Source organism: Lagenorhynchus albirostris, chromosome 13 (genome assembly GCF_949774975.1).
Source record: "Lagenorhynchus albirostris chromosome 13, mLagAlb1.1, whole genome shotgun sequence".
NCBI lineage: Eukaryota > Metazoa > Chordata > Mammalia > Artiodactyla > Delphinidae > Lagenorhynchus > Lagenorhynchus albirostris.
In genome coordinates this window covers 54,485,830-54,502,450 of record NC_083107.1, presented here as the reverse complement: position 1 = coordinate 54,502,450, position 16,621 = coordinate 54,485,830, and the positions used below count along the sequence as shown (strand labels likewise).

Genomic DNA, 16,621 nt, shown 5'->3' with positions numbered 1-16,621 from the left:
GAAACAAACCCAAAGAAAACCCAACCCCCAGCAATGCCTGGAAACTTGCTATGTAAGTAACCATCCCTGTTAAGGCTTGCTTCCCTTAAAGTTTTGGCAGGGACCACAAATGATAGCCTTAAAATGCCACATGATCATCTGAATATTTTAACAACCCACCCCGACTGGATTCATTTCAGCAGCATGGGAATGAAACGCAACCTGCAGCTGTGGCAAAGGGCTGGGGCCCCTCGGAGCAGTTGTGAAAGAAGGACCTCTTGCCTGGGGAGAGGACTGGTCTAGAAGGCACGAGGGATTTGGGAAGGGCTAAGGGACAGTGGGAAAATGGAATCAGACCTAAGTCCCAGGATTCCTGCCTGGGAAGTGGAGTCTCTCGTGTGAATAAATCTGGTGGTTAGAAAATAACTGCTGTCTTCAGCTGTAAAGCAAAACAGAACCCTAAACCAGGACTTCTGCAGCTAGCCACAGAACCCGCTGTGGCAGAACTGGGATTGCCACACAAAAGCCAGCCCTAGCTTTGTCTCTATAAGCATATTTTCCTTATGTATTTAAATCCCAGGCCTTCCAGGTTCACACCACCTCAGCTTAGTGGGGGGACCAGTAAGAAGTAGAGAAAATGGGGAGAGCACATGAGAGTATGGCTAACGGGGTGGACAGGGAAGGCAGTACTAGGGAGATGCAGAAGCACACGGAGGAGTGACAAGGGGGCGCCAGGAGCACTGATGGGGAAGCTGGATAGGAAGTGCACGGATCATACAGCTAACACTTTTTGCAAATAAGAATTAACTTGGGGTAACAAATCATTAGATCCAGCACAAAGAGGAGGTCTTCAACAAACATAAGCTCCCTCCATCATCTCTTCCCTCCATCAGCACTGTTTTATTCAAAAATTTATTTCCCAAGGTTGATTTCCTAGTAACCTTGGGACCTGTTCTTGTATTCTTGAGAGGCTGTTTTTCTCACCAGAATATCAGACTGTTATTTTTCAAAATGATAAATATTCACTGCATGCCAACAAAGCCTGGGTCCTACCCCAGGCACTGAGTCCACTGGGATGGCTGCCCGGACAAGGGAGTGTGGACTTCCCGTAGAGAGCACTGGGGCCATGCGGTCCCCCTCGGTGCAGGTCATCCCAGGTGGATGGAGGAAGGATTCTGGGCTGACCCCTTCAGGAGCCTCACCCTCTCCCACAGCTCCAAGCTCCAGACACAAGCCCTGAGAATGAGGGTGTGAAGATGGGAGTATTTCAACGGGCGGGGTGGAGCTGGGTGCTCACAGGGGCTGACTCTCTGACCCTTGGCCCTCAAATACTGTCTCAGAACCAGCAGCATCGGAATCACCTTGAAGCCTGTCAGAAAAGCAGGATCTCAGCCTCCACCCCAGACCTACTGAAGGCAAGTCTTCACTTTAAGGGGCCCCCAGGTGATTCATGAGCAGATCTGAGAAGCACTGTTCTAGAAAATGCTTCAGTTATCACCATTCAAAGCCCTGACGTAAAAACACTGGATAGATGGAAGCAATGTGGTCCAGCGGAAAGAACCCAATGAGGAGCAGGGAGTTAAGCTCTCCACAAACGTTAGCTGTTGTCAGGTAGTTGTTACACCCTGGTCAGCTGTGTGAAAATGGGCAAATCCCCCAACCTCTCTGGGCTGAACTTTCCCATATGCATGGGGATGGGAGTGGACTACAACAAACTTTATGATTCTTTCCAGTTCTAAAGTTCTAGATCTATGATTCTATTTGACGAGACTGTTTTGTCGCCCTCTCTACACTAAAGTAGGGGTTTTAATAAGCAGTTGCTGTATTTAATATAGCCTGGCATACAGCAGGGCTTAATAAATATTTGTTGAATGAATGGGAAATAAACTTGAGTGGCCAGTAATGGAACAATGGTAAGGTAAACTTAATGCCTGATTATTCAGGTGACAAAAATATGCTACCTTTAACAAGTGATGTTTTCAAAGATATTTTTCTTATTACAAAACCCGGCAAAAAGCAATTTACTTTTGGCAACGCGTAGACAGTAAAAGTAGAAAGCAAAGCAAAAAAGAAAAAATTATTATAAGAAGTCAGGACGATAACCTTAGAGGAATGATAGAGTACAAAGAGTTTTTTTAATGTTTGTTATTAAAAAAATTTTTTAATTGTGATAAAATATGCATAATATAAAATTTACCATCTTAACCATTTTAAGTGTGCAGTTTAGGAGTGTTAAGCACATTCACATGGGTGTACCACCAATTTCCAGAACTCTTTTCATACTGTAAAACTAAAACTCTATTAGTTGAACACTAACTATTTCCCTTTCCCCAGCCCCTGGTAACCACCATTCTACTTTCTCAGTCTTTGAATCTGACTACCCCAGGAACCTCACATAAGTGCAATCATGTAGCATCTGTCTTTCTGTCATTGGCTTATTTCACTTTGCATAATGTGCTCAAGGTTCATCCATGTGGTACTGTGTGTTAGAATTTCCCTCATTTTTAAGGCTTAATAATATTCTATTGTCCATATATACCACATTTGTTTATCCATTCATCCATCAATGGACACTTGGGTTACTTCTACTTCTTGGCTATTGTGAATAATGCAACTAGAACATGTACAAATATCTCTTCAAGATTCTGCTTTCAATTAATTTGGGTCTATACCCAGAAGTGGAATTGCTAGATCATATGGTAATTCTATTTTTAATTTTTTTGAGGAAACACCATACTATTTTCCATAGCAGCTACACCATAAAGAGTTTTCAATAAGAGCAAATGCTTTCACAATACTGTTAAATGGAAAAAGTAAGCTACAGCTTACACATATACAGCATAATCTCAACTACATTAAAAAAGCATATGAAGAAAGATGAAGTAAATAACATGAAACTGTTAACCAATAACAGTGGGTTCCACTAGATGTTGGTAAGAGTAGACTTATATTCTCTTCTTTTCCCTAATTTTCTATGATGAGCACAAACTACACTGACAGTCAAGAAAAAAATGTGAAAAAAATTCAGTAGGACACATTTTTCTTCTTGGTCATCACATCATCCATTGCATGGAATCTGACAGTCCATTAAGTTTACCACATTTACTAAAAGGACACACACATACACATACACACACACACACACACACACACACACACACACACACACAGGTTTTTCTTTTTATAACCAAAGGAGACGCTAGATAACTGAATTGATTTCTGAAAAATTTTAAGCCCAAAATAACAGTAATTCCAACTCTCAATCAAAGTAAATAAATCTTTTCTCCTCTTTCTCTTACTTGACAGGGCTTTTTAAAAGTCCTTCCTATTCAGGTGGGACCTGTGATCCAGCTGGGACAGAAGAGCTGGAATCTGTACATAGCAAGGGCAGCAGACAGGGCCTCGAGCGGGGCTGCACTGACCTCCTCTCCCACAGTCAGCCTCGCCAGGCCACCAGCTGACCCCTAGTTTCACTCAGTTTCTGGCCTGGGTCAGCTTAGTTCTCCTTCAGTAGTTGGTAAACTGCCTTTGCACCAGGAGAGAGACAGTAAACTGGATTGAGGAGAGAGGGATGCAGGAAAAAGGGGAAGGAAGGGACTTGAAGGATTAACCAGCTGATTTCCATAAAGGCTTTGACATCTTGGAATGAAAAGCGGCCTGTAAGAGCAGAAGCCCAGTCCCCTACTTGGGCCATGTTGCCAGCTGGCCATTCATCACCAAAAATTCCCCAACAAATCCATGGCTGTTGCTTAATCACCTCATATAAATCCCTATTAATCTTGCAAAGTCAAAACACAAATATATGACAAAAGTCTTTATTTTATATGCCCTCAATTTCGGGGTTAAAATTTTAAAAACGGAACTGGTCATCCAATGGCTCCAATGTACTTTTTTTTTAAACCCCTTTTTGGGGAATAAATAAATTACATCCTCACTAATGTTTTTGTACACACTGGACTGAATAAACTCAAGCTAATGATCAACATAAATTGAAGAAGGAAAAAGGTGTTAGTGCTAAAATTTAAACCAACTTTTTTTTTTTTGCAATAACACTGACATTTCAAGCTATACTAAGAAGATACAGAAAATCCTTAGTAGGCACAAAAGAACATTTATTCCTCTTTCTTTCGTAAATTTCTATGGACATAAGGGAGCGTCTTCAGCAGCCAAATTTGGAATGCTCTGCATTGTAATGGTTTTCAGGGGAAAAGAATGTGAGAATGTAAGTCAGGGGTTGGCTTTGAGAAGGGCCCACTAGGACCCATAAGTGGCTCATCTGAGCATGGGGCTCCCGGTGCAGACAAACACCTTCTGGGACAACACTCTCTGAGGACCTCAAGGGCAGGGCAGGCGTGCAACAGGCTGAGGCTTCATCACTTATATCTGATTCTATACCTTCCTATTCAGGAAACTCAAAGTTATCCTGCCAGTGACGTGGATAATCCAGAAAAACTGACACGTGGCTTTGGGATACATTGTGTTCTGGCCATGTGTTTTCCTTTCAAACTCTATTCCAGGCTCTGAACACATCCTGCTTAATATGGTAAAAGTGAACTGGGGAGCAAGAGGAAGCCTGGTGTTAACAGACCACCCACGGAGTGTAAAGTTCACACTTGGATAATAAAGAGTTGACTGTACTGGAAACATAAAAGTGGCTTTCCTGGACTCTGGGCAAAGAAGGTGGAAACCCAGTGAATTTCAGTGATTCATGCCTTTGTTTTCTAGGGCTGGAAAATCATGGAGGAAAATCAGAGAATGGGGGGGAAGGGTGGATGCAGACAATAATGAAAAGACTGATTAGAAAACTGCAATTTTCTTAGTGCAATTAGAAGACCAGGAGGACTTCTCCAGCTGAAGAGGGGGCTGATGGCAGCTTTGTCATCCATCACAGGGAACTGCACAACATGAAGGCCCATTCAGATGGCTGGCCTATTACTCTATCTCCTCCTTCCCAGCCAACAAGCAGGAATTGACTCAGGAAGCCAACAGATGATGAATTTCTATAAGACCCATCAAGGGGTAGCAAACTAAGGGGGCAGAAATTCCTTCCTTATAGAACTTTAAGAACAGGAGATTCAGATTCTGTCTTGGGGCAGTCCTGGCTGGAAGCAGGGGTTTCAATAGGATCGTTTCCCTGACTTCCTGATCCCCAGAAATAATAGCTACGAGGACCAGGCCTACTAATTGGTAAACAGATGAGAGTACAAACATGATCACAATTCTTTGTTCTCTCAAAAAAGCCATCTTGGGAAGTTCTCTAAAAGCCACACAGAAGCCAAATGATACTAGGCTCAGGGGAGCAGTTTATGGTCAATGAACTCCTGTTCTCTAAATAAAAGAGAGAAAACAAAAATCGTACTAAAAATGAGAGGCTAACCATTAACCATCACTTTACTGGCATTTCAGATACTAGAGAATTTCCCCATCACTATCTCTGGCCAAAGATACAGGTGTTTAGACAAACATGGAGACTCACATCTCTACCCACTGAGGAATTCTTCACTGGGTTGCTTTCCTTTCACCAAGCGGCCTCCACATATCTCCTCAGCCCCATTCTCTGCTACACATACCTTATACTTTAGGTTTCAGAAGAGCTAACTTCTTTCTAGTTCTCCACACTCACCATGTCATTTCATATTGCTATGTTTTTGCCTATGACATTCCCTGAGCCTGGAACACCCCGCCCTACCCTGGCCACTTGGCAAAATTCCCAACTCTTGAAGGCATCCACCCTCCAAATGCCGGGCTACTCCTGTACCTACTACATACATTTGTTATCATACTCACCATATTCGATGAAAATTATTTATTTACACATCTTCTCACCTCCTGGATGGGAGCTCCTTGAAGCCAGGACTAATTCTTTCTACACCTTTGCATCCCTACATCTCCTAACACAGCGGCTATCGTGTAGTCTATGCTCGCTCACAAGACTTTGTTGAATTACACTGATTTGTGGGTCTCACATTAACCATTGCTTGTCTTGCCATATAAGATGGGAGACCAACAAAAGTGAACAAAAGCACATTTTTTGAAAAATAAAAAAGAGGCTGTTATGTTAGACAACCAACATACTAATTATTAATCAAAGGCAATATACCACAGCATGGAATGTGGTAGCCTATGGGCCTCTGCTGGACCCCCCTTCTCCCAGAATCACAGAGGATGTAGCAGTGGGTGGGAGGCCCTTGCAGTAACACAGATTTTGAACAGAGTGTTACAGAGAGGACTCCTTGTGTATTCGAGAGAAATTGAGAAATTCTTTTTGCTCCATCTTTCACATGGTAAATGTTCTAAGTTTCAGAAAAAACTAACGATGGCAAGGATGAATAAAAGAAAAAAAAACGTATCCACTCTCCTTTGCCTTGCTTATTCAATCTTCTCTACTACCTACCCAAAAAGGCAATTTGCATGTCGTTTTCTTATTCACCTGCTCTGGGCCCCTCTGCAGCTGCTCAAGTCTAACATCAATCTCTCATCTCTGAGCTGCAATGGTACCTGATAGTTTGTACCACATGATTTAGTCAATTACTGCCTTTCATTGTTAGGATATCTAACACAGGCTGGGCACATAGCAGGTATTCATAAAAAAAAGCTGATTGGTGGACAGATAAAAAGCCATATTACATGCCCCCCAGCCACACAGCAGTTTTAGAAAAATTGTCAAGAAAATATTTTTCTTTCTTTACCACAACCCAAAGTTCAAAAAAGATAAATACTCCTGGGCTTCCCTGGTGGCTCAGTGGTTGAGAGTCCGCCTGCTGATGCAGGGGACACGGGTTTGTGCCCCGGTCCAGGAAGATCCCACATGCCGCGGAGCGGCTGGGCCCGTGAGCCATGGCCGCTGAGCCTGTGCATCCGGAGCCTGTGCTCCGCAACGGGAGAGGCCGCAACAGTGAGAGGCCCGTGTACCGCAAAAAAAAAAAAAAAAAGAGATAAATACTCCAATAAGTTTAGAAAACTCACGCCAGTGACTTTTAAAACTCCCACAACGAGGGGCTTCCCTGGTGGCACAGTGGTTGAGAGTCCGCCTGCCGATGCAGGGGACACAGGCTCGTGCCCCGGTCCGGGAGGATCCCACATGCCATGGAGCTGCTGGACCTGTGAGCCATGGCCGCTGAGCCTGTGTGTCCGGAGCCTGCGCTCCACAACGGGAGAGGCCACAACAGTGAGAGGCCCACATACCGCAAAAAAAAAACCAAAAAACAAAAAACTCCCACAACTAGAAACAGCATTTCTCCAATGTATTCCTAACCCCTGATAACTCCATGCTCACGTGGGGCTTTAACATACCTCTTGGCCAGCCAGATTTTGGCTTTAGTACAAACAGCGACGTCAGCCAGCTCCTGCTGAAAGTATGTATTCATTCTGTATTTGGAGTCTGAGAAGGCTTGTAACAAATGAAAAACCTAAACCAAAAAAAGAGAAAAAGCAATATCCTGCTGTGAAAATATATTTTTCCTAAATGTCCAGTTCCTCCCTTTTAGGTTTCCTTAAAACATTCCCCTCAAAGAAAACAGACACCTGCAAAATGCGGCTCTGGTCTCTTTGCAGAAAAATCATGTTGGTCTTGGAGGACGCAGCAGGTGGCGAAAAACCAACGTCTTTCATCTGTACCTGTGCTCTGGGTTCCTCGCACAAGTCCAAAAAATGAAGATTACTCTGTGACCAGTCATTAGATGCCAAGAGCTTATTAGTTACAAACAACCTATAAATTGATTTTAGCAAAGAAATGCAAACATCTTTCTCTATCTTAGCAGTCTCATATGGAAAAAAAAAAGTACTTTTTAAAGTCAAAATCTTACTACACAGGAAAAATCAAATGTCTGTGAGTCTAATCTGGTTTGGGGTTTATCACAACATGCTTGGCTAAAGAAGCAGGCCGCAATGATGCTTGCCTTCGCAAACAGTGGACAGTGATGTCTGTAAACTATTTAGGTTTTTTAGATCTTCCCTGAGATGTCAGGAGCCGAGGGAGCACTGCAGACACACCCCACTTTCTTATTCTTGCATGACATTATATATCAGAATTAAGCAGAGAAAGACAAATCCTGTTGTATCTCTCCAGCAGCCTATATTTAGAATGAAGGCCACAATTCCAGCAAGCACGTGCCATAGGCCGTGTGTGTGTGTGTGTGTGTGTGTGTGTGTGTGTGTGTGTGTGTGTGCGCGCGCGTGCGCGCGCATTGGCACGTGCACGTAAGTGTATCTTGGGTTCACTCAGTGATGACATCAACAAGGCCTTTGTGAGAAGTACAAACCTGCAGCAGAGAACAAAAGTGGACAAGGGCGTAAATGGGATCCACTGACCTTAGCCAGTGTCAAGGGAAAAGACATGTCAGAGAAATCCTTCAGTGCCCTTATCAAGGGGAGGAGGAGGGTGGAGCAAAGCAAGCACAGATAAACACATCAAGAACTTGGAAAGTCTATTTTAATCATCAGTTTGTTTTCTTTCCCTATTGTATCCTTTACCAGAGCGGCACATGATTCTACCTAAGTAACAAGATTCAACTTTTTCTTCTCTCTTTCCTGTCAGTGAGGGACTTGAGAGTTAAATACAGAAGGAAGCAATGAGGAAAACCAAGAGGCCAAGATAAGAGATCCAGAGTCATCAGACTCTAAATGGGTATGAGCTGGCAGGTTTTCCCGGGTCAGAGATCTGCTATATGCTGAGCACCTGTGGTTTAGAGAGTCAAAGGAAATTTTGATTACTTATTTTATGTAACTGCTATTAAAAATTTTTTTCTTCCTAAATGGAAGTAATTGTACAGGAGAAGGCACACAAGTCCCCATGTGGAGACTGCAAATGCTTTCTCTAATAATTGATCTGTTATTTCAGAAGCAACCGATCAACCATCACTACTTCACCGCACTCCCCACAGGGACTCACACCGCCCGTCGTGAAGTCTGGAGCAATGAGTCTGGCCGGGGCTTCTGTTCTTATGCGATGACTGCCAGAGTGAAAAGACTACCTCCCTCTGCCCGAATCCCCAGCATCCTGAAAGAGCTGGCAAAGCCACTGGGCCTAGCTTTACTTCTCTCCACAGCTGCACAAAACCAACCACCAGGGCTTTTCATGGTGTCACAGGATTATAATTAATCAGCAGACACCAGCAAAATACATGACTTTGGAATTTACTTGTAAAGAAAGCCGTGAGATTTTCAAACGCCTCTCATTTAGAAGCAATCACTTCAAAAATAACTCCTGATGGATGTTTAAACTTAGTCCTATATTTGCTCACCTTACTTGGCAAAAACAAGGCTGTTTTTGAAACGCTTGGTAGCTCTGGTTTATGAAAATCGGCCTACAAGTCCATCAATTCTGTCACCTTGGGCACAAACCAGACAACAATTGTGATCCTGGTTATTCACCAGGAACGGAGAGCGATCTATTTACATGGAACAAATGGAGGGGGAGGTACGCTTAGAAGAACCTCGGTGGAAATAAGCACGTAGGAGAGACAGAGTAATACGAGTGAAAGACAGGGTCAGAGAAGACAAGCAAAACAGGGGGCAGGGGAGGAGAAGGAGCAGAGAAGCCAGAGGGAGGGGAGAGGAGAAAAAAGGCTTATGAGCAAATGTATGAAACAGGTTCCTATGTTTTTTGTTTTTTTTATAAATTTATTTTATTTATTTTATTTTTGGCTGAATTGGGTCTTCGTTGCTGCGAGTGGGCTTTCTCTAGTTGTGGTGAGCGGGGGCCACCCTTCGCTGCAGTGCACAGGCTTCTTACTGCGGTGGCTTCTCTTGTTGTAGAGCATGGGCTCTAGGCACGCGGGCTCAGTAGTTGTGGCTCGTGGGCTCTAGAGCGCAGGCTCAGTAGTTGTGGCACACGGGCCCAGTTGCTCCGCGGCATGTGGGATCCTCCCGAACCAGGGCTCAAACCTGTGTCCCCTGCGTTGGCAGGCGGATTCTTAACCACTGCGCCACCAGGGAAGCCCCAGGTTACTATGTTTGAGATAACTTTTTCCTTCAAGATAATTAATGAAAATATTTGAAAATATGATTACCCTCATATGGCATTAAGAGTGCTGGGTTTGGGACTTCCCTGGCAGTCCAGTGGATGAGACTCTGTGCTTCCACTGCAGGGGGCACAGGTTCAATCCCTGGTCGGGGAACTAAGATCCCACAAGCCCCATGGGGTGGCCAAAAAAAAAAAAAAAAAAAGAGTGCTGGTCCAAGGTCAGATCCGGGAGCTCCAGGCAGCTCCCAGGAAGGATCATTTGTCCATCAGCTCTGAAAGGACAGCAGGGGTGAGGCAGCTCATCCTCCTCCCGTCCTTTCCTAAAGTTCTGGTCCAGAAGAACTTCTGGGCAAAGAGTGTGGTCAAGCCCAGGCCTGGGATAACTTGGAAACAGCCTATAATACAGGACTGTATCAAACCAAACACAGAGAAACTGCAGCTGCCAGACCGGAGGATGATGACTAACTGAGAACAGGAGAACTCTGAGAAGTTTAGTGTCACTTTAGGTGTCTCAAATTTGCAACAGGATTCCAACATTCAGTCCACAAATATTTATTAAACAACTATTATTACCAGGCACTGTCCTAGGGGCTGCAGCAGAGAACACATAGAATCCCTGCTTTCCTGCAGCTTACATTCTAGTTGCAGATAAACAGAAAACCAATCATTTCCCAGATGCTGCCTGGTTGGGATTTATAACCTGCACGATAGCATCGCCATCACTTTGCTCTTATGCGTGGCCTCACCCTTCACCACATCCAGTGCAGAGCAGGAATTCAACAAGCATTTGCTGAACTGATGTCGATATTGGATGCCCCTTCCTGTATTAACTCTGCCTTTAAGACACGTGCCCATGGGTCTGGTGAGTTGCTGTTGGTGCCAACCCCATGTTAGGAGCGGAAACACAGAGCTGAATAATACGCACTCCTCACTTCAGTGGATTCCTAACCCTAGTAGATTCCTAATCCAGTGGGGAAGGCAGGGAGGCTGGACCAGTAGTAAGAATGTAGCCCTGTGGGCGGGGCAAGGAGCACAGCCTTCGGAGCCAGGAGGACTTGGGTGGAAACCCAGTTCCTAGCTGTGGGGCTTTGGGCCACTTGTTCACCTCAGTTTCCTCGCAGTAAAGAGTGTAATAATATCTACCTATCTGACAGGACTGTAGAGAGATTTTAAAGAATATATATGTAGAGTACTTGGCACACGCTCGGCACCTGATCCAAATGCTAGTTCTCTTTCTGTCTCCTCCCTCCCTTCCAGCCCCCATTCCAAAAATAAACAGAGATGGCTTTGCAGGAATATCATATTTGCAAATATGAGATTCATATTTGGCCTTGAAAAGAATCTTGCCAGAATTGGGGAAAGAATATGCAAGCAGAGGAAAGTGAATTATTAAAAAGTGTTAAAGAGTATTAAAACATTGGTATTGCCAACAACAAAAAAATGAACCTTAAGGTAAACTATGGACTTTAGTTAATAATAATGTGTCAATATGGGTTCATTAATTGTAACAAACATACCACTCTAATGCATGCTATTAATAGCAGCCAACTGGGGAGAGGGGCTGGGGAAGAGAGGAATAACATGGAAACTCTTCGTACTCACTTCTTCTATAAATCCAAAATTGTTCTAAAAAAACCCGTTAAGTAAAAAAAAAATATTGGGACTGCTCAGGGGACAGCAAATAGTTGCGTGTAACAATATCACAGCCAGGGTGTGCGTAGGGTAGCAGGAGACACAGCTGGAGATGGGTCAAGTCAGACAAAGAAGGATCTCAAAGGCAGCATCGAGGGATGTGCATTCTGTTCTGGAGACAGCAAAGACCTCCTCAGACAGAGCTCTTATGTGATCAGATCTGTAATGCGGAAAGAAAAGGCCAGGGGCAGTGAGGCGGCTGGACCAGAAGGGGCAGGGTGAGTGAGACTACTGCCAGTCTAGACAAAAGGTGACGTTTGAAACTGGAGCCTGGAAACCAAGAAGAGCTCGTGGACCAAAAGTGGCTGCAGATGTTTCATCCGGCCTACACAGTATTTTGAAATCATCATTTATGAATTGGGAGGTTTCACATCAGAATCACCCTGATGTCTAAACTCTTTTGAAAAATGAGAAGATCTGACAATTTGATTTTGTGACACCCCCCCTCACTCCTCCCCAATCTAAACGATGGCAGCAGTGGAATGCAGAGGAAAGGGTACATTTGAGAGATGTTTTGGAGGCTGAAGAAGCAGGACTTGGCAGCTGCTCTAGACCTGGAGTTGAGGGTCAGGAAAGAGACCTTCCCTCAGGCAGCTGGGGATCGAGGGCCATGCTTCAAGACAGGGATCACGAGAATATGCGGCAGGATTGGGAATGAGGGAGGGGGATTTAATGAGTTTGGTCAGGAATATCCATGTGAGGCTTGTTAGCGTAATTTATCTTCCAAATCAGGAATTCTTTTGAGAGTGAAAAAGAGCTCTATTAATAATCACACTGGGACAGACCAAGACTGTTGGTGACCTCCAGCTATAGCAGGCCCCTTGGAGAAAGGTTAGAGTGGACTTAGGGGTGTCTCCAGCAAAAAAAAAAAAAAAAAAAAAAAAAAAGACAACAGGAGAAAGCTTTATTGACTTAAAACAGCTGTGACCCGGTCAGAAAGAGACAAAAAGCACACAGAAAACAACCAAGTGCAAAGCAACATCATCACCCATGACTATCACAGGAGGCCTGGGACTGCCCAGAGATGAGCTGGTCACACCTGCCCCGAGGAGGGGGTGGTCAGGAAGCAGCTAGAGCGGACTAAGACTTCTTGCCCCTGAGATGCAAAAGCCTTAATGAAACTCCCGGAGGATCTAAGAAAAGTCTGGAGAACAGTTAGCCTCTGCCCACCCCCATCCCCACTCTAAACACAGAGAGACTGAGGGGAGCCCCAAGCATCTGTGTAAAGCATGGGGTCCATGCTGGCAGCTTTGAATCTTAAAAGTGACTCCACAGAGCAAATGTAATGCTCTTTGAATAAATGCCACAGGCCCAAAAAGAGTCATGAGGCAGATCCCTGAAAAAACTTGTGCTGCAGCAGTAAAATATGTCTGGTTTATGCTGCTGGACTAAAATAGTGACTTGTGTTAGACAAGATCAAGATGATATATGGCTGTTTGGGAATGCAACGCTGAGATGGGTTTTCCTCTTCACTAAGCATGGCTTCCAGGCAATTTTCCCCTTTATAAAATCAACAGCAGCTGAGCTCCAAAAACCAGCAGGATCCAGCAATAACAGGACCAGGTTAGACAGGCCATGCGAAAGGACAGCCCCAATAAGAAAAGGGATGCTCATTTCAGAGGTCAGATATAAATGAGGTGAAGGTATCATCATCAGGAATAATCCCGAACTCCAAAGATCAACAAATTTATCCCCTTTTGCAGCTGTACTTCCTTAAAAACAAAGTCTGGTCTTCTAGTGCAGCATGCAGACTGGGGGCGAACACTTCTGCCCCTATCACATTCAGCCGAGTATAAAATTTCTGTATCTGCTCTTCTGCCTCCTGGCCTTCTCCCCGGGCTGCTCCAACCCCCAAAGCTAAGTCAGAGCCACATTTTTCCAAGCCCAGTGTTTACACAGGATTTTATTTCGGCTGGTAAAACATCTGTATTTTTTCAGGGACTTAAATAAATGATCTATGCCGGGAATGTACAGTATAGGGTGATGTCAGGCCCCCTTTTCTTCTCAACTCACTGGGCAGAACAGGCAAACATTGTTTCAGCCTGTAGCTGGGAATGCGAATATTTATCCTGTCGACTTAATTCATACAAACAGAACTAAAGGCAGGGAGGCAGGCAGAAGTATTTTATGGCTTTAAGTCAGACTGAAAGGAGGTGGGGTGAGAAGGGAGATGGCTGAAGGAGGAATCTAAACTTTCTAATTCACAGAAACATGCCTAATCGTTATGACTGCCAGGAAACGGATATATCAAAAATTATTTAAAAGGCAGATTGTGTTTCTATGTATGTGTGTTGGGGTGAGGGTGAAGCTGGGAAAGTAAGAGCGAGAAGAGTTCTCTAACTTACATGCCACTTCTAATCATTACAACGTGGCTGAGGATTTGACTTCCTGCTTTAGGCGCACTCATCTTATCCTCAACTAGACCACGGGCTTCTGGGTCCCGTGGCACAGAGCACAGTGCTTGCCGGGCGCATGTGCCTGCCTGTGTCAGCTGTACAGAGAGCTCCACACACTCCTCTTTGTTACCAGCCTTGGAGGGTCACAGGGTGGACTGGAGGCGTGACCCTTGGATACTGGTCATCCCTACAAGAATGGGCTTAGTGGGCATGTGCCACCCACGGCTACTTACCCATCTAACCTTAGGCCGGAGGGCAGGCCAGGAAGCATTTCAAGTGGTTACTCTCCCCAAACCTCAACCCGTTTATCAGATGAGGACAGATCCTTAGAAAGGTCTGGGAGAATTCCCAAAAGGTGACACTTAGCTGCCTTGTGTTGCTGCTGCCAGGAAAAAGATGCTAATTACAAAGTGTCATTACTTCCTGGCTGACTCTGGCTTGGGAAACAGGCCATGAATATCTTTAAAGACTAAAATGTACAAAAACACAAAGTCTGCAGGGGTCTGGAAATTCACTTTGTGTCTCAAACACATCCCCTCCTTTCTAGTAACACTCCCACTGTTCTAGTTCAGGAACCAAAAGACCTTACACTTAGATGATGAAAACAACTGAAAGGACAGGTCTCTGCCTCCAAAACTTATTTTACACATGGCTGCAGGCAACTCTTCTTAAAGCCAAGCCCTGATCGTATCACTCCCAAATTCAAAATCCTTCAATGATCTCCAGTGTCCTAAAATAATCTGCTGGCCACGGAAGGCTCAACCTACCTTTCTAGTGTTACCTCCTACTTCTTCCACTTCATGGACCTATTATGTGGCCACGAGGGATGATTTCCCATTCCTGACAATGCTTTTCTGTCCAGGATGCTCCTTCCATTTCTCCCCACACCACTTCCAGCTCTGCCTATTGAAATTCCATTCATACTGTAAGGCCCAGCTTAAATACCACCTCCTCCCTAAAGCCTTCCTCAGCTTTCATCAACCACCTCCTATCCCCCCCCTAAGACTTTCCTACTCAGGGCCCAACAGCTCATTTCATTTCTTTTTTTTAACTTTTCAAATCCTGTCGTCATGGTTATCGATCCACAATTTCCCTTTCCTGGAGCATAGCTCATTGAAGGAAAGGGCTATGTCTGTTCTTCATAGCTCCTGGACTCCAGGGATATACAGCTTTGTCTGGCAGAAAGAGAGACTCAATAAACAGAGCACGTATTGATGTGGAATTCCACCCTGCCCCCTTGCCAGGGTGGCAGGAGCAGAACCTGTATTTGCAACTGCAGCTGGGGTGCTAAGAGCCACCTCTCTAAACTCTCCCCACACAATGGGATTGGGGGGAAATACACAGTATTAATAAGAGAGTGAGTATACATTTGTCTTGGATCATTTCTGGCCTTGTGCTCCAAATCTGACAGTGCAGTGAGCAGTTCTATCACCCAGAAGAAGTGTCAAGGGTCCCGAGTTGTTGGGTAAGGGTGAGGTTTAGAGGTAGTCAGTCTTAACCCAACATACAAACAAAGGCTTGCTTATAAAGAATTAACAATTTCCAAAACAGTGATATAATATCTGTTCTAGGGCTTCCCTGGTGGTGCAGTGGTTGAGAATCTGCCTGCCAATGCAGGGGACACGGGTTCGAGCCCTGGTCTGGGAGGATCCCACATGCCGCGGAGCGGCTGGACCCATGAGCCACAACTGCTGAGCCTGTGCATCTGGAGCCCGTGCTCTGCAACAGGAGAGGTCGCGACAGTGGGAGGCCCGCGCACCGCGATGAAGAGTGGCCCCCACTCGCCGCAACTAGAGAAAGTCCTCGCACAGAAACAAAGACCCAACATAGCCAAAAATAAATAAATAAATAAATAAATTTATAAATGTATTAAAGTTAAAAAAACTCTGTTCTAACTAAAGAGTTTCTAGCTTTAGAATACAGACACATTTCTGAAGAGCTATGTATAACATTTTTCAAATTATAAATTATTCATTTGTAAAATTAATCCCAGTTTAAATTTTTTAGGAGAAGCCTGATTATGCTTGATAATTTATCTTTTCTAATATCTGGATCCTCAAACTACTGAGTTTCCTTAAAGACAATACTGAGATCAATAAGGAACTCTCTGATGTAGCAAAACTCATTAATGAAAAATAAAACTGGTAATTTGTTCAGTCAAGACAGTTAACGCAATACCGAAAGAGGAGAGTTAGCAGTGGTATAAATGAAACAAAATTAGTCATGAATCAATAATTGTCGAAGCTGAGTGATGGGTATATGGGATTTATTATATTATTCTGTCTACATTTGTGTATATTTAAAATTTTATAACAGAAGTTTAATAAAAAGATTTAGAGAGGGAGAGAAGTCAAAGAGAAAAGAAAACAGCTATAGGACATAGAGATGAAATCAATGTAAAAAGAGCTTATGATCTAGCGCATGAAATAAGATATATACATAAGTAACTAAAATTAAAGGTAGAAAACAGTAAGCGCTGTAGGAGGGATAGAGAATAGAAGGTCCAGAAATAACTCCCTGGAAGTTCAGAAGATGATAAAAGTGACATTTAAGCAGTAGTGAAAAGATTGATTTATTCAATAAATGGTAT

General features: G+C 44.0%; 1 protein-coding gene across 1 annotated transcript in view; it reads right to left on the bottom strand.

Annotated features, from left to right (window-relative positions):
- THADA (THADA armadillo repeat containing) overlaps positions 1-16,621 on the bottom strand; it is a 312,573-nt gene that overhangs the window by 90,847 nt on the left and 205,105 nt on the right. Inside the window, exon 30 of the mRNA XM_060169844.1 lies at positions 7,273-7,388. Within this exon, the coding sequence (XP_060025827.1) occupies positions 7,273-7,388 (116 nt within the window). The remainder of the gene's footprint in view (positions 1-7,272; positions 7,389-16,621) is intronic.